The sequence below is a fragment of the Typopeltis vanoorti genome, chromosome 24, assembly GCF_054136105.1.
Source record: "Typopeltis vanoorti isolate ZY-2024b chromosome 24, IOZ_Tvanoo_1.0, whole genome shotgun sequence".
In the NCBI taxonomy this organism is placed as follows: domain Eukaryota; kingdom Metazoa; phylum Arthropoda; class Arachnida; order Uropygi; family Thelyphonidae; genus Typopeltis; species Typopeltis vanoorti.
Genome location: NC_143572.1, coordinates 1,881,789 through 1,903,658, shown reverse-complemented (window position 1 = coordinate 1,903,658; position 21,870 = coordinate 1,881,789). Strand labels below are relative to the sequence as shown.

The 21,870-nt window shown below is 35.6% G+C and overlaps 1 protein-coding gene across 1 annotated transcript in view; it reads right to left on the bottom strand.

Annotated features, from left to right (window-relative positions):
- The window catches only part of LOC150092885 (thioredoxin-related transmembrane protein 2 homolog), a 123,679-nt gene that overhangs the window by 82,068 nt on the left and 19,741 nt on the right, over window positions 1-21,870 (bottom strand). The window contains exon 3 of the mRNA XM_090413755.1: window positions 12,108-12,227. Within this exon, the coding sequence (XP_090269881.1) occupies window positions 12,108-12,227 (120 nt within the window). The remainder of the gene's footprint in view (window positions 1-12,107; window positions 12,228-21,870) is intronic.

Genomic DNA, 21,870 nt, shown 5'->3' with positions numbered 1-21,870 from the left:
TTTTTATGTCACGTTTTCTGAAATGTTTTGAAACTCAGGAGCTACACTGAGTGTCGAGTCATCAGAATTCAAGGAGAACCGGCCTACCAGTCCAGAACTCGGGGTTTTGGGCAGTGTAGGTGCAGTCCCCTTTTGAAGACTCGACACTAAGGGGGTAACCTAGGCGATGGGGGGGGAGGGTAGAACCCCTTTCGAGGAGAATTCTGAAGGGATGGGTGCCATAGGCACCCGGGGGGTGTATCCCCCTAGTGTGTATATATGTGTGTGTGTGTGTGTGTGTGTATATATAAAAAATCAGCTAATGCCTTTTTATTCCCATATACAGGAGTAGGCGAGGCCATTTAGCCCTATCTAACTTTTGGAGACTGAGTGGGCAGTTCAATCTCCACTGGTACCAATCAGAGATAGATGGCCCAAGGCTATCACTAATTAAGTGGCACACAGTGAAGAGAGATGGCTCAAATGTGCCGCCATCTCATGGTCCCTAACACAATATATTTATTGTCTGAAATAATGTGGGTTCTACGGTCGATTTTCTTGAGTTTACGGGACGAAAAACCCAAGTTTCCGGGAGGAAAAACCTGCTTGCCCGTGCCAGAGATCGACTAATTCGGGAACTGCTCGAAAAAAGGCTTAGAAAAATTTCCTCTAGTCGCCGACTAGACTCGAAACCAAGTCTTCCTTCATGCGGCCAAGTGCCGTGGTGTGCAAATGCCACATCCACTGAGCTACACAGGCTCTCTCTCTCTCTCTCTCTCTCTCTCTCTATATATATATATATATATATATATATATATATATATATATATATATTATTTTTACAGCTATTTTGCCTGCTTCTGTTTAGGAGTATAGTTAAGTTAAAGGGACTATAATTCGTACCCGGCTATAAAATAAAACGGGATTTACCACCTCCCTTTAACTTAACTTATGACGCTGGTAAAATAGCCTTTTGGTTTATTATGGTAGTAATAACAATATAGGAGTACACCAGTTCAGCAATTCTATAGTAGAGGTATATGTAAGTTCGGTTCACTTAAAACCTTGATATTCCAGGTCTACCTACTCACTGATGAGACCTCAAAAAAGGTTGAAACTGGTCTGGGTAGTATCCTCTTCTCATAATGTAAAACAGTATATATATATACATCTCTTAGGAGCTGTGTTTTACATTATGAGAGAATATTAAGGTTAGTGACGAATCTTGCTCCACCTTTGCTTTTAGTTGCCCTGGTGTTGTACTATCCAAGTGATCACTTACACTTGGGCTCGCCGATAGTTTTCTTGGCATGAAACACTATGGATTCAATGGATTTCGATCCGAGTTTCGCACCCGGCTATAAAATAAAACGGGATTTACCATCTCCCTTTAACTTAACTTATGACGCCAGTAAAATAGCCTTTTGGCTTATTATAGTAATAAGAACCAACTACCCTCTTTGAATACCTTAATTCATAATTCCACAGGTCATGTTGAACGTATCTACTTAAACACTGAAAGCCAATGTTTAAGGTAGATACATTCACTCGTCCTCCCGCCATCATTCATTACAGAGGATGGGTATCATCAAGAGTCTTGTACATAGAGCTCAATATGATCTACTCTTCTGATTTATTATTATTATCACCCAAGACCCCATGGAGTCAAAGACTCATCTAGGAGGTCGTTTATCATACACACAGCGCATCATACCGAGCTTTAAACACGCTCAAATTCTCGGCAGACACCACACTCTCCTTTTGTTAAATGAAATGAATAAAATTAAAAAAGAATCTGCTTTGTAATGTATACAACAAAACTACCATTCAAAAAATTATTGATAATTATCATCTTTCTACCAGACTATTCGATGTAAAAAGAATTTTAATACCATACCTTAAAGGAATCTTGGAACAGATGGCACAGATTCTTCATAAATTCAATCTATATGCTTCCTTCAAATCAGCTCATAAACTGTCTTCCTTCCTACCATTTACGAAGGATACATTACCTCTTTGCATACCAGGTGTCTAACAGGTCATGTCATCTTTGCTATTTTTGACAGACTGACCATTCTGTCTCTGTAAAATCTCACGAGAAATTATTTTTTTAGAGAATTTTTGCTGAATATTTTACAATTTTTTTATCTGAAATTATAAGAAAAAAATGTACTTAGTTGTAATAATATAAAGGAATAAATTACTGTTAGAATGCACCTGCACTTCAGACTTGTTGAGAGCTTAATAAGAATTAAGCTGGATTAGCGCCGAATACCGTTATCGCTGGCCGCTTGATCGTACGGTCAAGCGGCCAGCGATAACGGCAGTTCTTTCATTGCTTCTGGCTAATCCTGAGATACTCCTAAGTACGACCAAAGGACTGAAAATGGAATAAAAGGCAATATAGCACATGGTTCTAGGCTTTTTGGTCCCTGGCTCTTCACCTACGAGATCTATGGGGGGCTCCTTCCCCAATTCCAGGATAATCACTCTTCCCACCGCCGATGCCAGATGTTTGTCTGCAGCCAGCTCGCTCTAGGCTGCAGATAGTTATGGCAGAACTACAGTGCATCCGATGAAGGAAAACTACTGAGGATTGACCTGATGGAAGTCTCTACGTGTGTTATGGATTAAATTGGACTTTCCTCTCAAGTTTGTTAGCAAGTAAGCCATTATTTTGTTGTAGTATGTTGTATGATTGTAACTTGAAATCGTAAAGGATTGAGAGGTTACTTGTTAACTGGCGGTTAAATTGAATTTTGAATAAGGAAAGAACTTGCATTGTTAAGTATGTCTAATTCATAAGTTGCTTGTAAAAATGTCTGAATTAGTATCAATTAAGTATTGAATGTGTTGGAAGAAAGTTAATGTGATCCTTCCTGGAATATTTATGCATGCCTGTAAGCCAAGTTGCGTCATAGAAGACACTTTTATATCAAGGCATAATAGGTTTTTCTGATAGTGAAAGCACTATAGTTTGTTGCTCAGATAGCAAGTAATTTTGTGTGTTAAAATGCTTTTGATTATGTTATTTGATTAAGTTATTTTCTGATAGTGAAAGCACTATAGTTTTTGTTGCACAGATAGCAAGTAAATTTGTGTATTAAAGTGCTTTTGATTAAGTTAATCTTTTCTTAATGTTTATATGCTTTGCATCATGTCCTTTAGTTTGATAATAAACATGTTTTTGTTTTGTAAATACCTGGTTCTCATTCCTTAGCCAATGCACTATCCCGAAAAATATTAACGAACCTGTGGGAATAGAATATAGTAATGAGCCACGACTTGCATATAAAGATATTGTACAGAGGTATTAACTTTTGTCATCTTCTCGCCCTGACTTTCAAACATAAAAAGATCAATTAAGTGGCTCAGTTGTTACGAATAAATAAATTTCTTAATCGACATTGTGCGATTGCTCAGGGACTGTTACGTTAGACAGACTTACAACACGAGGTCTATCTAACAACAGAAAAAAAAAGGGAGGGGGAAAGAATAAGTTTAAGTAAGTATGCAGATAGATAAACAAAAGACAAAGAAAAGAGATATTTTACACCTCGACTAGAATTGAAGAACATCAAGACTACATTACAATTTTGGAATTCAACAAGTCTGGCCTTGCTTCTCATGCTATTGCACATAGGTACAGAGTTCTTTGAAACCAGACTTCATTCCAGCAAGTTCAAATTTGATCGTGTTTTCCTTGAAATATATGAAACACTACAAAATCATCTGAACCTGGACTGATCAGGCTGTATGCCATTATCCAAGTTTTGGGAAGTGATCCCTATTAATTGTTCTTAAGTTTTTTTTTTAATTAATTATTTAAAATTATTGTTTATATATGCAACTTTTTACAATTGTTCCTTTGAAATCTAATAGCATAATATCACATATATATACTTCAGCTGCAACTGAGACACGAGCTAATATATGCATGATTTATGACTTATTGCGATTTGTGTTTTGAATGTAGCTAACAGTTGGCTGAGTGGTTAGCATATCCGATCTCCAGCCAAAAGGCTGCAGAGGTTTGAATCCCACCGTGGGCATGGATGTTTGTGATTGTCTGTCGAAATACTAGTGGTGGTGGTAGGTGGTAGATGGCACTGGTGCAGTTGCAGTTTGTTGAGAGTTGTAGAGTAAGTGCCCTCCCTTGATGAGTCCTTGGACTCCTTGGAGGTGTTACATAATAATAATAATAATAAACAGTCTCTCTCCCTAACAATATCCATGAATGTTGGATGAAATACATTGGAGTTTTTTTAATAAAACTGTATATAATTTTGCTACATGTGTGAATTATGAAAGTTATTTTTAAAATGATCATTTGTGACTTAATCACCAAGTCATATTCAATATTACTAGATATTTTATAGTATAGAAATATGTGTGGTAGACAGTAATATATTTAAAAAATGGTTAACACATGTAAGGGAAATTAGAATTTAACATATACTCACATAACATGGCATCATTCAGGGAGAATGGTCTCAGAAGTCTCAGATAATAATAATAGAAAAAGTATGACAGTTGGTTTGGATGATTTATAGCCTCCCTCGATGAGTCCTTGACCCCGGAGGTCTCAAATAATAATAATAACAACATTCAGATTATGAAATGCAAGAATGAGTAAAACAGCATGAACATACTTCCTTGTGTCTTAGTCACAGTTGATTTAACCCTATTATTACACTTTTATTATTTTTACATTTTTGTATTATATTATTTTTTATATTATTAAAAATTTTAATTACTTTATATTATTACACTATTATGAGGGCACTAGTAAAGTTCCAGGGAGCTAAGTATAATTATATAATTCAAGGTTAACTAAAAAAAATTTTTTTAAAGTTACAAACAGTTTTTATTATTATTATTATTATTCAGGCCTCTATGAAGTCAAGACTCATCGTGGGAGAACCTTCCTAGGAAACACAAAGTCTATCATACCACTCCTTGAACTCACTGACTGTTCTTGCTCACACCACTCTATCAGGGCAATGCATTCCACGGTTCAACCACTCTACACGCAAAGAAACCACTCCTAGTCCTCTTGCTCACAGCTTCCTTTTGTAACTTCCAGGGATGGCTCCTTGTCATCTCTTTCCCAATGTTCCACCAAGTGAAAGAACTCCCCAGTGTCAACCAGGGCTGCTACTCACATTTTTCGAAATTCTCCGGATTAGACCTCAAAAATTCCCCAGGTAGTAATAACTAGGGCTCGGATTTTTAGGTCGTAAAAAAGTGCAAAATATGCATCCAAGTATACACTAAAAACATTTTAAACATCTTAAATATGCAAAAAACTCAAACTATGCACTTAAATATGCCTTTATTAATTTATAATTGTGCATGGTTTAATTAAAACATTGACATTTAATTAGTTACCTACTGACCAGAAAAATGGCTTAAAAATTTGCTCATTTTTTTTTTATTAATTCCCTCATTCTCTTTTCCTGTAACAAAGTATACTTTCATTTAAAAAAAAATGTGTAAGTTTATATTATAATTGTATAATTAGACTTAATTCATTTAATTAGACTTAATTCCTTTTACCTCTTTAAATTTTACAATTTCTCCTTTTTTTTTTTTTATTAATTCTCTCATTCCCTGTAACAAAGTATACTTTCATTTAAAAAAAATTATAAGTTTATATTATACGAAGAATGCATGCTTAACTTATTTTAATGGACATTTCCTCCCTCTTCTTCTTCGCCAATATCTTCTGATAATTGATCACATTCCCTTTGCTGCTTTGCGGTATTAAGTCGATTTTTATATCTATTATGAACTGTGTGACTTTCCAACTCCTTGATTAATGTTTTCGGTGGCTCCCAAGAAGTACACATTGCATTTTGTCTCGCTAAGCACTGCTTTGCTAGGATTCTGTCTTTCACAGTTTCTGTTTTTAATGAATTAGCTAATTTTGTTTTTATACAATTCACTTGTGAGAAAATTTGCTCCAAGCATGCAGATGAATGCGGCAGAATAGTAAGATTTGTCATAAAATATGACAGTAAACCATATTTATTATAATTCATGCCATCTTTTATGTCAGTCAATGAATGCCAATATCTTTAGGAATTGGTAGATCTGATGCTAAGAGACGATAACTTCTCCACTCATCATCTATTTGATTTAACCTAATATCATCAACAAGTGAGGGAAATTGAACAACAAGAGGAATAATGGTAGATGGTGACTGGCTAGGGTCACTAGCAACTTTTGTGTCCAAGATTCGTAATTTTGCAACAATGCTGTCTTCTTCGAAGACAAATATCTTTTCTTTATTTGCGAACTAAGTTCCACAAGAACCTTTAAACAATCATTTTTAAATCTCAACAAAATAGAGTTATCTTCGAAAGGGTTTCTAATTAAGTGTACCATTGCTCTACCACCGAAGTAAATATCATTGACATTTTTATAGTTGTTTTAGTTTCTTGGATCAATTTCTGATAATTTAGCTGTTCTTAAAAGCTCATCTTTAATGAAGCAACTAAGTAAATTGAGATATTCTGTTGATACATTTAGGAATAGTTGGTGTAACCTGAAATGCTCTGATTGAAAATCTATATTAAGTGTATTTACTTTTTCAAGAATATACTGAAGGAAAAAAAGCATTGGTCTGGTTCCAAGGTCAGTAAGTGTATCATAAATTTTTTTGCCATTGTCAATTTTATCTGCCCTTGATTCATTTTGAAAGTATAGAACTAATGCATCATACTGTTCTAAAATAGTTGATACCACTTTTTCCCTCGACAGCCACCTGGTTTGAGCAAGTTTGGGAATTTTATGTGTAGCTATATCAGCAGCTTCTTGAATGAGTACAAAATCTCTTTGCCGCTTGTGAAGTAGGAGATTAAATCCTTTAGAAAAGCTTCTAAGCATCAGGGTAAAACACTGACTGCATGACTAGTGCATAGAGCAAATGAATGACAAACACAACCCATCACAAAAACAGATGGGATGTCATCTTTCAACAGTTTCTGAAATCCACTGTTAATGCCCATTATGGAGGAACAGTTATCACTACCAAACCCAATGATAGTGCTAAGGGGAATGCCATGATCCAGCAGAAGAGTTTTGACACTATAAAGACTTTTAGCACTTCCGTTCTCTACACATACTATGTCTAGTAATGCATCAGCTACATCTCTTTTATCTGTATCAAAATACAGCACAACATCAGCCAAGATTTGAGTGATGGAGATATCTGCACTCTCATCTATTATAATTGAAAATTTTCGATTCTTGCATATTTCGGTATGTTCAGACTTTTCATGGAATGATATTCCATCCTGAATAACATAAAGTTTAGTTTTTCTTCATTGCCAACTTTCCAGCAATTTGGCTATCTGGAAATGCACGTTTACGCATCCTTACAAAATGATCAACATGAGAAAATGGGACGTTATGCTCAGAAAAGAAGCTAGCAATTATTAACTCACTCCTAGCTAATTGTTTATCCTCTGTTGACGCTTTCTTATTAAGAAATTGTGTAATAACAGCTGTCGACTTAGCAGACTGATAATTACTTTTATGTTTGGCTGAATCTTTATGCTTTATTAGTGCAGATTTGTTTGTGTTTTTAAATGTAATATTACAACACTTACAGTAACTGGTATCTTTGCTGTTCACGTCTTGCTGCAGCCAATCTTTTAATTCAGGATATTTTAACCAATCTTCTTTAAATGCTTGAGAATACCATTTCTGTTTTTTCTTAATAAATTAAATTAGTAAATTCTAATTTCCATTAGATATAAATGTATTCAATATTGTCTTATTAAGTACAGGCACAACATAACGTTACAAAATAGTCAAAGGTCATGCCAGCTGCTGAGAAAACTTTTATACTCAACAGAACCAAAAAATCTATGCCATTAATAAACATCAACAGAAAACAAGAAAAGCTTGCAGAAGAATTACAAGAATACCATATTAACATAACAGTTATCAGAAGGAAGAAGAATAAAACAGGCAACATCCTTCTAAAATACGAGAGTGGTCTGAAAAGTTCTCAGCCTAACAATGAAAAAAATAATTTATAATTTCAAAATTATTCTTATTTTTCAACATAATCTCCCTTAAGACTAATACATTTATTCCAGCAATGTTCCAGCGCCATTATCGCGTCCCTGTAGTGGTTCTTAGCAAGATCTGCAAAATACCCCTCTACAGCTGCAACCACCTCTTGATTCGAAGAAAAATGCTGATCAGTGAGATAGAGTTTTAGTTTTGGGAAGAGATAGAAATCAGAGGGAGCCAAATCTAGTGCAGATCCCTTAATTTTCATATTGCCAAAACACCCTTATGGGCAGGTGAAAACTGATTTTTTTCTTCTGCAAACCAGGTCTTTTCTCACGAATTTTTTCGTCTAGTCTGGTTAAAAGATCAGAATAATATTCCCCAGTTATTGTTTTATCCTTTTCAAGATAATTAATAAACAAAATGCCTTTAGCATCCCAAAACACCGATGCCATGACTTTTCCTGCTGATGGAACTGACTGTCTTCTTTGGCGCTGAACAACCAGCTTCTGTTCACTCTTTTGACTACCGTTTGGATTCTGGTGTGTTATGGTGAATCCAAGTCTCATCCATAGTAATAAATCGACACATGAAATCAGTCTTATTCTTGTTAAAAAGCTCCAAGCACTGTTCAGAGATTTTCATGCGAGTGCATTTTTGATCTGCTGTGAGTAAGTGCGGCATCCATCTTACGCAAAGCTTTTTCACTTGCAATTCTTCATGCAAAATATATCCTACACATTCTTTTACATATTCTCTGCAATTTCACGCACTTTGACTCGCCGGTTATCCAATACCATATCATGCACTTGATCAATGATTTCGGGTGTTGTTACACTTTCTGAACTTCACATGGACCATCTTCAAGCCTGGTATGGCCACGTTTAAACTCGGCAGCTCATTTCTTAATTGTCGAAAATGAAGAAGAAGAGTCCATAAACTTTTATGAATTTGAATGAATTTCTGTTGGTTTGACCTTCTTTTGGCCTTCTTTTACAAAGAATTTTATAACTGCACGAAACTTAATTTTATACATTTCAAGGGATACAGACAAGACATTTCTGCATTTCGAAACTATACTTTTATAATGGATTGTATTAAGTTATCCTTTGTATCAAAATTTTCCAAATCTCTTTTTCAGTATAATCCACAAATTTTCTATTGGGTTAATGTCAGGAGAGTTACCTGGCCACTAAAGCAATTGGATGGTGTGATTTTTGAGAAACTCTTTCACTTTTTTTTTTGAAGTGTAGCATGTAGCAAGATCCTATTTGGAAGATGAGCACTTTGTCTTTCTGGATCTGTGGGACCACTCTTTTCTCCAATATTTTTATGTTGAAAGTTTATTTTTCACTAGGTTAGACTATAATAAATTTAGTTTAATCCTTTATCCCAGTGAGAGCAAATAAAGTTTGCACCTGAAAATATCTTCAGGACTGAATATAGTGTTGTACTATCTTACCTTGGTAAGTAGTACAACACCAAGCAACTTGTAGCAAAGGTGGAGCAAGATACCAACACCCCTATCCCAGTATCTCCCATAATGCAAAACACATCTCCTTGTGGATATGTATACTGTTATGCATAACATCCTAGTATCTCCCATAATGCAAACCACATCTCCTTGTGGATATGTATACTGTTATGCATAATATCCTAGTATCTCCCATAATGCAAAACACATCTCCTTGTGGATACTGGGATAGGAGTGTTGGTAGCTTGCTCCACCTTTGCTACGAGTTGCCTGGTGTTGTACTACTTACCAAGGTAAGATAAGTCCTGAAGATATTTTCAGGCGCAAACTTTGTTTGCTCTCACTGGGATAAAGGATTAAACTAAATTTATTATAATAGTTTTATGTATTGGTCACTTTCATCATACTGTCAATGAGCTCAAGTGATTCTGGACTGTCATGTGTAAAACAACCCCAGAACATCTTTTTAAGCTAGGTATTTAGGAGCTTGCTGAAGATGGGCAGGAGAAGGTCATAATCTCAGTTTTCTAAGAATATGACCTTCTTCACTTCTCAACAATTTTTAATTTTTGTACACTGGAGCTCTTTTTCTATATAGCCTTTGTCAACAGTTGCTTATTTTTTGCTTTTGGTCTGCAGGTAGTCTTCCCTGTTTCCAACAATCTTTGACAGACTGTCACATCAGAAACATTAACCCCACTAACTACAGTATTTAAGTCTACAGTAGACAATAATCTTGATTCATTTTGCTTTTCCTAACTGGTAAATGATCTTGATTATGTATAGTTTTGCGTTTTTGCCTACATTTTCCTTTTCTGTCAGGAGAAAATATGCCTGTCTCCCTAAACCTCTTTAAAATTGCATTAACAATACCCAAACTAGCACCACACTCATTGGCAATTTGTCTTTGAGCCATTGATATGTGCTGAGAAAGAGTACTTTTTTTTGAATGCTTTCTTGGAGATGCATCCATTTTATAGCTACACAAAATGAATAAAACATTACAAACGTCAACTTGTTTAAACTATTAAAATGCATAACACTATTAATAAACATCATAGACAGTTAAAACATACAGCACTCAACCAAAATAGTGAACTAAAACTGAAAACGAAAATAGTAAACCAAAATTGTGCTGAATTAATTTGTTCACTACTGTGTGTGTGTGTACACACACACACAAAAAAAACGTCTGGAAAATTCTGATAAATGATATTAAAGCAACTGATATAACCACAAGAAAGAACATACAAGGATATAAGAATATAAGTTACCTTCATAACTCCTAATAGAGTTATGAAGGTAATGTGGTTATATCAGTTGCTTTAATATCATTTTTTGTTTAGGTGTTTATGAAAACTTTCCAGCCCTCCCCCACTCATACATGAACCATAAAGTACTCAGTTACACACATAATTAAAAAACATATCTCCTCAGCACCAACTACAAACATATCTTGTTACAAATAATGTTAACAGTGTTACTTACCACTCCTGTCACATCAGGGTTATAGGAATTGATATTCATTATGCACCTGAGGTATCAATAAAAAGTTCCACAATGAATAATTAAAATATCAAGGATATATCTGAATAAAATAGGCAACAAAAGTAATGCTTCTCTTTGTATCACAGGAGAAGGTGGGGGGGAGCTAAGTGACCATATTAACAAAACTGTATGAATTCACTACTTCCTGCACTTTGATGTAAAGTTTAATCTGCAACTATAATCCTATCAAGGTTTTTTTCTGAATTACAAAAAGTTCCTACTCATAGCCCAATTTTGAAAAAATTGGGCTATGAGTAGGAACAATATCAGTATGGATAAAACAGAATGCAATGACTGAATGCAGAAAAAATTCCATTGAGTAACCTTGCACAGAGCATGAAACAAAAAGAAATCTATGGAATACAGTCAAAGATTCACGAAATTCAAGACTGCACTTTCTGATGGAAAAGTTATGTGCAATGTTTTTTGGGTTGTGAACTGTGACAGTATAGTGTTCATGTTTAGAATTCATGCATACTATCATAATTCCCACTAACTCTGAGTTTAACACTAGAAGACTGCAAAAACTGAAGGCATGAATTCAAAGAATTCATTTAAAGCATAACAACTTTTTCTCCTACATGACAATGTAGGAGAAAAATGTGTGGCCTCACAGACATTAAATAAATCTGCACTCTTACACAAAAAGCAGAGATTCACTGCCCTGGTTTCACTGTCATGGATCAGTTGAATTCAATGTTTTCTTCATCTGACTTTCATCTGAGAGGCTATCTATCCCGTCAGACAATAGTCAAGAAAGCTGTACAGATTATGTTGACCCTGAGTGTGACACTGGAACACACTAATGAAACTACTGAACACTGGCAAAGCATGGTGGAATAAAGAAGCACTTATGGAAAAAAAAATAATTTAAGTAAATTTGCAGAAATCCAAAGTACTAATTATGTTTTAATAAACTATCTGTTTCCATTATTAAAAGAAAAAAAAAAGTCATTTTTCACCATATACACAAGGTCAAGATAAGGTAATTTACAGAGACAGTATAATGTGATGAAAAGTCATGTTAGAAGAAATTTTACATGAGTGCATAGTGAATTTTATTACTAGTACAACTCACCTAGACAAAGCACTAAGTACACTACTCCAAGTCTTGGGTCTGCATAAAAGAACAGAAGTATGTTGGCAATCTTGGTGTACATACACACTGCAGAAATGTAAGGTACCATAGAAATCATACCTAGAATATAATTTCTAATTAAAACAGCATTGCAAAACAAAACAAATAAAACTAGTATATATAGTAATGAATGATTGAATTCTGATCACCAGAAGATTACAATTCGGGATTATACAGATATTACCGATCTATTAATAGTTTCATATTAAGCAGGCATTTTTATTTGAAAATCACACAGAACTCCTCAAGTTGGAAAAATGCTCCCATCAATTGACAGGTGCATTTTTTTGACAGTCTTATTATGTTGTATAACATAATAAGACTGTCAAAAAAATAACATAATAAGACTTATTATGTTGTATACATAAGAATCCTGATCACCAGAAGATTACAATTCGGGATTATACAGATATTACCGATCTATTAATAGTTTCATATTAAGCAGGCATTTTTATTTGAAAATCACACAGAACTCCTCAAGTTGGAAAAATGCTCCCATCAATTGACAGGTGCATTTTTTTGACAGTCTTATTATGTTGTATAACATAATAAGACTGTCAAAAAAATAACATAATAAGACTTATTATGTTGTATACATAAGAATCCTGATCATCCAAACTAAAGATAAACAAAAGTTTAAACTTCATCAAAAGGTTCAAGAGAAATGAAACAAAATGCTTTATTTCTTTGCACTTTTTTTTACAAGTTTCCTAGTACTGAAAAAAAAAAAAAAAACTTATGACGAAAGGTAACACATTTTTCAACAGAAATTTATAACCATCACTCATAAGAGGACTCTGCCAGCCTAACAGAGTTTTCATCATTCTTACATAGTATTGTTTCATGTCACAAGGCAAATCAGTTAACCTAACAAAGAGCACATACTACATGACTGTTTATTACTATGGCAATATTTATTAACAAACCCATTGTATATCCTACCATCCATCTGTTTTCAACTTGTTCCTTGTAAAAAGAAACAAGTTGAAATGGCAATATTTTTCAACAGTATGCCAAACACAGAGGAAAAACCAAACCTGCTCATATGGGAATATAAACACAGTAAAGCATTGCAAGAAATCACCTACCAGCTAATATATAGTAGCTGCATGGTAATGTTATGAAGCTTCCTCAAACAGTAAGGTACCAGAAAGTGCCTTAAGGGCATTTAAAAACAAAACAAAAAAAAAAGTGGGGTTAAGGAATAGTCCAGGCAAACCTGTATACTTTCTATATGGACAATATATGCCAAATTATCATATCACATTGTATATCTTCCCTGACTCCTCACCTTCATTCCAATACTGTGAAAAACTATACAAGCAACAATACCAATTCTAAAAACAGAAGAGAGAGAGAGAGAGAGAGAGAGAAAAATCAATCCCACCCAAGATGTTGCAAAGCTATAATACATCAGTGCCATACACCTATGAGCAAGTGGTCAAAAGAATCTGCTAATGTGTTTTTTTGAACAACTGGGGAAAATGTTCCGAAGCAATGAAGTAGAAGGAAGAGAAGCAGGTTTGATATGTTTGGAGTTGGACAATGAATGGATACTGATCAGAAACTGCTCATATGTTTAGTTTATGAGCTTGAGGGAAAAAATCAGAGGAATGTCAGTGAGTTTAAATGGCAGCACCCATGAAAATGATTAGGAAACAAAGTAGTAACCTGAATGAATCCCTGAGAAAAAGGGTTGCCAATTTACCAGATTTTCCTACTCTGGACAGCACTGAACATTTTTAGAGAAGTTTTTGATATACAACCCCATAAAGCTAAAGTAGAGAGCCAAATATTGGATTTATGCAGTTAGGAATTGTACAGGGGAGAAATAATATATTGAGTGGAAAATACCTAGTTTCTCAGATAGAGAAGATTATGAATGCAATGAAACTTTGCTAAAGAGAGGCTAAAGGTGAAAGTCAGTTAAAGGAAAGACTTCCAATCTTGTGTGAAGATCTGGGTATTATCAAAGTTAGGGACGTGTACTCTTTCTTGTATGAAAAATTGCAGGATTGTCTTTTTGTGAATTATTATTATTAATGCACTGGTCAGTCACTGGATGGTACACAGGACCAAACCAGATAGTAACAAGTCTGGAGGCTTCCCAATCAGCCAGTATCAAATCCTGCAGCCACATGTTTGTTTGCGTATGTGGTATGTTTGCAAGTCTGCTACTTCCTCTCTCTCTTCTTCACAAAATACAATGAACCACAATTAAGAAATGCAAATACTGCAGATCTAAAAAATTCTCCTACAGAAAATAGTAAAAAAAAACTCATAAAAGCAAATCCATCCACAAAAACCATCAAAAATCCAATCAAACAATCCACAAACATCAATTCTCACCAAAAAAAAAAAGTTCCACATCCACTTCAAACATCCGTGGTCTAAACAGCAATATATATGATATGTACCATATTTTTATAGTTTCTATATTAGGATTTGAAATAATGCTGGATTTAATATCCAGTTGATTTTTATTATTTTTGCATCACCGAAATGAAGCCTTTTGGCTCTTTATTTTAGTAAATACTTTTACGCACTGACTGAGAATTCACTTACGAAAAATACACCTCTCAGACGTTTGAAGTTCCTTAGTATTGAAAGTTTTTTTTTTTTGCTCTCTTAAGGTTTCTGCCTGGTCTGTGACGAAAAACAACCGGTTTGAAACAGCTGTCCAGACAGTGAAATCTTATCAAAATGGACCAATAGGAGGCAAATATATAGATGCTTGGGTATAGCGATCATGTCTCCTATAAAGTCCAGCTAGGGCAACTCGTAAATGCTGGCGAGTGTATTCCGGTAAGCTCTCCGGTCAAATTTCATACAAAACTTTTAGTTTCTGTATTTGGATTTGAAATAATGCTGGATTTAATATCCACTTGATTTTTATAATTTTTGCATCACCAAAATGAAGCCTTTTGGCTCTTTATTTTAGTAAATACAGAAGTACTATTCCTATCAGAACACCAACTGGCAGCTACACTGCCCAAACTATACATTACAGAGCTCTTTCCATCACAAGAGCACAAGAGCAGCATTTGTGCATACATCAGTACCGACATACCATGCCAGAGACTGCACATCCTTGAATCCCCCACTACTTGACCTGTTTTGGCTCAAAATATCTCTACCTAAGCAACCTGCCCTTTTCATATGTTCTCTCTATATCGCTCTCCAAACTCCATCAACCATACTGACCTCTTCAACTATCTCTTTCTAAAGCTTGACTTTCTGCAGTTGAAATACCCCAATAGTGAGGTCATCCTTCTTGGGACTTCAATGTCCACAACTCCCATTGGCTCCCCTTCTCCAGTTTCACCGACCAAGCAGGCAAGGATGCTGAAGTGTTTGACATCAGCAATGACCCATCTCAGCTCATCAATCTTCCTATCAGAATACCTGACAACCCCCCCCTCCACTTTGCCAACACAACTGACCTCTTCCTAACAAGCTCCCTTTCCAGGTATACTGCGGTTGTTGGTTCTCTTGGGAACTCGAAAACCACAACCTCATACAAGTCTCTTTTGCCACAGAACAATCTTCACCCACCAGTGCACAGTCTCATATCCTTTGGCATTACAAGGGTGCTAACTGGGAGGCCCTGTATCCTCCCAGTTGGTGCTGTGACTGTCGACAGATCACACAGAAATGTTGCTGGTAGTAGCAGCACTCATAGAGTAGCATCCTCTGTCAGCTAACACAGATGAATGATTCCTAAGTTTGAAGAAACAGGATCTGTGAAGTTTGAACTGGCAGAGGACAGAAACCAGTGCCACCACAAGAAACTGAAGAAGTGCCATCATAATTTTCGACAGATCACATGGAAATGTTGCTGGTAGTAGCAGCACTCATAGAGTAGTGCAACAATTGGATATGCCTTATTCCACGGTATGAAAATTCTTGTACAAAATTATTACATTTTAACCATACAAAATTAGCTGTGTACAGCAGTTGCCCCATGATGATTATGATAAGCAACTGACATTTGCTCTAATGCTTCTGGTCAGATTGGAAGTTGACTATGCTTGGCCTTGGAAAATTCGGTGGGGAAGATGAGACACATTGTTATCTGAATGGGACTGTAAACACTCAAAATTGTTTGAGTGTTTACAGTCAAACACAAAAAATTAAACACTCAGAACAAATCACCCCATGTAAAGGAACTCCCATTATATTTACCAAAAATTACCATTTGGTATGGCTTCTCAGCAGATTTTATATAAGAGTCATTCTTTTCTTTTTGAGGACACTCTGACAGGCCCAGTAACTTATTCCATTACCATACAGATATATTGTGATATGCTGAAAAGTTTCATCATTATGCAACTTCAGCAACGATGATGTCTGGATGAGACCATTTTTATGTAAGATGAAGCACCTCTCCACATTACATGACCAGTACAGCAGTTTCTACAGCATCACTTCGCAGAAGAAAAAGTGATTAGTCACCTCTTTCCAGTTACATGGCCACATCATTCCCCTAACATTATTCCTTTCAATTTTTGGTTGCAGGGTTAACTGAAGGCCACCAGCTATCATAGCGAGATCTCGAACCTCACAGCCTTAAAGGATAACACATCAAGAACTGTGATGAACATTTCCTTCAGACATGTTACATTCTGCTGTTGAGAATGCTGTGTACAATTTCTGGCCCACTAGAGACCAGAATATGCATTCTGTACGTAGCATTTCTGGTTCCACTGTAAACTGTGGACCAGAAAAATTGAACAAAATCAACACTTTTTTTACATTGTACAGCACCATATTACCCTATCAGCGATTTCAAAACTAATTTTTTTTTCTCCACAGAATCCTCCTTTCCATATGTCTCAATTAGTCTCCCTACCAAATTTTGTGATATTCCAGTTGTTAGATTATTATTATCAACACCTGACCTTTATGGAGTCAGAGACTCATTGTTGGAGGTACTCACTATTGCATACAATGTTTATCCAACCTCGTCTTAAACTGATTCAATGTGTCCACATTCACAACACACTCAGGCAATGCATTCCACTCACAATGCTACTGCCAGTTCCCTGGAACATTCTCTTAAGATGTGTGGTGATATTTCATCACCACACACCACCTATCGCCTAATTAACACCAAGGTTATTTATTTCCTCAAATACCTCCAACTCACTCAACATTTAAGCTATCCTCTCCTATGTCCTCTACACTAAAGTTCCATGATTCCACCCTGATCAGGATGAAACACTTATAAAATGATCACTGAATACCTCAACAATGTCTTCTGCAGCAGTTACCATTCTACCACTTTCATTCCTTAACTTTATCTTTCCATGATCATTCTTCCTTCTACTTGCCACATATCTAAAAAACTCTCTAGGGTTTTTCTTAGCCTGATTTGCCAATTTCTGCTCATACTCTACTTTTGTTTTCCTTACTAACTGAGTCACTCTCCTGGCTTGCTCTTTATATTCTTCATGCGACTGATTACCATTATTCATCTTGTACTTAATCCAAAGGACTTTCTTTTTCCAGATTTCATGCTTAAGCTCAAGAGGGAAAGTTTAATTATGACCAACCTGTATATGTAATTTATTATAAAGATTTCAGACAAGTGCCCTAAAAAGCTTTGACTAACTAATATGCTAACTAATTTTGCATCATCAGTAAACAACTGAATATTTCCCCTTCAAATCATTTCTACATCATTTATGTACAAATTAAACAGTAGTGGGCCAAGCACAGTCTTGGCACTCTGCTGGTCACCTACTTTCTCATGAATTCTGCTCTTCCATATAATACTCTTTGGTATCCAATCAGCCAACTTTGTATCCATCCAATGTGCATAACAGAATTCAATGTGGTATCCTGTCAAACAACTCTACAAAACCCAGCAGGAGAAAGAAATGTAGAGATATGTCTTATATTTACTTTACTTGCCAACTTCTGGAAATGCACTGCATACCTATTCAACTAAGCTGCAAGACAACATTAGTTCAAAATTATGTACTATGAGCTAGCCAAAACAACTAAGGCTGTGAGGCTTTCAAAATTGAGATAACATTTTCCAAACTGAACAAATGATCGTTTCATGCAAGTTGAAGCAGATAAAAAAGTTTTAAAAAACACCTTTGTTATATTATATCCATAAATTCCCCGAAAATGTGTCTAAAAATATGTTTAGATATACTAAAATTGACTTTGTTTTCAAAATCACATACTACTCTAGCTCAGAAGTCTCAAATGCATGGCCACCAGTGGTTTTTGTGTGCAAAAAATTCTGACACACACACACACACACACACACACACACACACACACACACACACACACACACACACACACACACACACACAGGGTGACTCAAAAATAATAAGGCGGTCAGCAAATCTACATTTAAGAAGAAAAATTTAATTGTCAGAACAATACATATGAACTATATGAGCAGAATATTTAGACATATAACAAAACAGTCGTTACAAAAAAACATTCAAAGTGCTGTTCACTAACATTAATCAATTTATCAACTCTTTTCACCAAATAGCACACTTTCTGACATAAATCTTAGCAATTTTGGAGTAACACTTAAGTTACTCAATTGTCTGGATATTTGTGGGTGCAAACCATTCTTTAGAGTGTCTCAAAAGAACATATTTAGTGGAGTAAAATCTGGTGAGAGGAAGGGTAATCAAACTTGCCTATGGTGACCAATTCACCAAGGGAAATGGTCATCCAATCAACTGCACACGGTGATACTGTAATGAGCTTGTACTCCATACTGGAACCACATTTTGCTACTATTCAACCAGTTAGCTAGAGCTGTATGAAATTCATTGTTCAACATGGCCACAACTCTCACCTGTCACTGAAACCATAGTGATTACAGTTCTGGCAACTGCCCTGTTACTTATGGCCACCCTGTATATATCAAAGAATATTTGTAGTTTAGAACTACAAGTCAGCCTTTGGTCCATATTTTATATGGACCAAAGGCTGACTTGAGTTTGAGGAACTTATTTATATGATTTCTGACTTCGAATCATCATTTCTAATAGTAACATAATTCAAGCAAGGTAGTGTGTAAGTATAAAAGTAGCTAAACATTTAAAATAACTATGGTAAGAACATAGAAAATAAATATCAGGAAGGGGACAAAATGTTCTGGAAGCTATTGAAAAAACTTAGAAACAGAAGAAAGTGTAACATAAAATCAGAGATGAAAAAAGGTGACATGAAAACAGAAGGTGAAGATATCCTGAAACAAGAAGTGACAGAACAGTGGTAGAAAATATTCAAGAGGAATACAATCAGGTGTATAAATCAATACTTGAGATGGAAAAAGCCATCAAAAATCTGAAATATGGAAAGGCAACTGCAGTAGATTAACAGGTATAACAGTTTTCCAGCAACTACAGTGCATAATTCAGAAGGCTTGGTCAGAAGTTTGAATTCTGGGATTATTGGTGTAGAAACTCACATGTAGTTATCTATAAAAATAATGTGAGAATTATTATTATCAACACCCAACCTCCATAGAGTCAGAGACTCATCATGGAAGGTACTCACTATTGCATACAATGCTCATCCAACCACGTCTTAAATTGATTCAATGTGTCCACTTCCACAGCACACTCAGGCAATGCATTCCACTCACCAACCACCCTCCATGCAAAGAACCTGCTTCTCACTCCTTTGCTCACACCCTCCTTATACAGTTTCCAGCAATGGCCTCTTGTTCTACTCCCCTCTCCCATTCTATGAAAAATCTCTTCCATGTCTACCTGATAACAACCCCTGACCAGTTTATATGTCTCTATCACATCCCCCCCCCCTTCCTCCTATTCAGGAGGCTCTGCAACTTACATTCTCTCAATCTGTCCTCGTACTCCATATTCCAAAGACCACTGACTACCTTTGTGAATCTTTTCTGTACCCTTTCCAACATATCCTCATCACCATGAAAACCCGGTGACCAAATCTGTGCCCAATAATGCATATGAGGCCTGATCAAGGCATTATACAATGGAATCATAACCTCTCTATTTCTGCATTTCAGGGTTATCCGCATCATTGCCATTATTCGATGTGATGTCTTCACAACTTGTGCAATGTGGTCCCTGAATTTAAGGCCCTTGTCCACCATGACTCCTAGATCTCTCATCTCCTCTTTTTCTTATGAATGTTACACTGTACTGAGCAATACACAGCCTATATTTAAGTTGTAAGTCAGCAGTTAGAAGTGAAGGAGATACAGGAAGATGGTTTGATGTAAAATCAGGTGTGAGAGAAAGGTACACACCATCTCCACTGTTATTCATCATTTATATGGCTCACATTATGAAGGAAAGTAGCTTTAAATCTGATAACAAACGTGAAGATGCTATTTCAGCTTTTTACTTTATGCAGATGACGCGCTTCTAAATAAATCTAGAACAAGTTTGTAAGATTCATTAACTAAATGGAATAACTGCTATAACAAATATGTCACAGCATAAACAACCATCATCATCAAATTCCTGCCATGTACCCTCAAGGGTATGATAGTACTACACGAAAAATTTACATTGTTACTAACTTCCTATCTACAATTTTCCTCCAAATTAGTCTGTTACTTATCAGGACTCCAACATTATCAGATCTTATATTTCTATTGTCTAAGGCACTTTGTATACTATCAATCCACCTATATCTTGGTCTTCCTCTGGGTTGTTTTCCTGCCAACCTGGCAGAGAACACTTGTTTTGCTAATCTTTCCTTGTCCATTCTGTTTAAGTGACCATACCACCTGAGATTAGCTCTGCTAATGCATTCCTGGATGCTGACAAGGTCAAGTTCTTTCCTAATATCCTTGTTTTTAATACGATATTGACATTGATGCCATCTGCTCACGCCTCTAATCTTTCTCAGGTCTCTCATATCTGTGGTCTCTAGTCTTTGGTGAAGTGTTTTACATCTGACCCAGCTCTCAGATCCATACGTTAAAACTGGTTTAAATACCGTCTTGTATACAGTTAATTTAGTGTTCTGACTAATTTCTCTCTTTTTCCATATGAATTTATTCAATTGACATCCTACCATACCAGCTTTGTTGATTCTGTTGTCTATTTCTATATTTAATTTACCATCTTCACTAAAAATCGTGCCTAAGTAGCAGAAATGTTTTACTTTTTCCACAGGTTTCCCGTTCACAACACAGCTGACATTTTCAATGATTCTGCCTATTTTCATTGTCTTTATCTTTTTATTGCTGACCTTCATTACATATCTATTGCAACAGTTATTCATTCAATTTAGTCAGCAAATCTAGCAGACTTGTAGCAGATTTATTTAGAAGTATAACATCATCCACATAAAGCAAATAGCTGACATTAACATCTCCAATTTTGATATCATGTTTAATATCACTTTCCTTCATAATGTGATTCATATAGATAATGAATAACAGAGTGGATAATGTACATCCTTGTCTCACACCAGATTTAACATTAAACCATCTTCCTATACTTCCTTCAATTCTAACTACTGACTTACAACTCAAATAAAGACTAAGTATTGCTTGATATAATGCACCATTGACACCATATAACTGTAGCGTATTGAATAGCTTCTCTCTTGGCACCTTTTCATATACCTTTTCCAAATCAACAAAACTTAAATACAGATCTCCGTTATATTCCCATGATTTCTCCACTATTTGTCGTAAAGTTAAGATCTGATCCTGACAGCC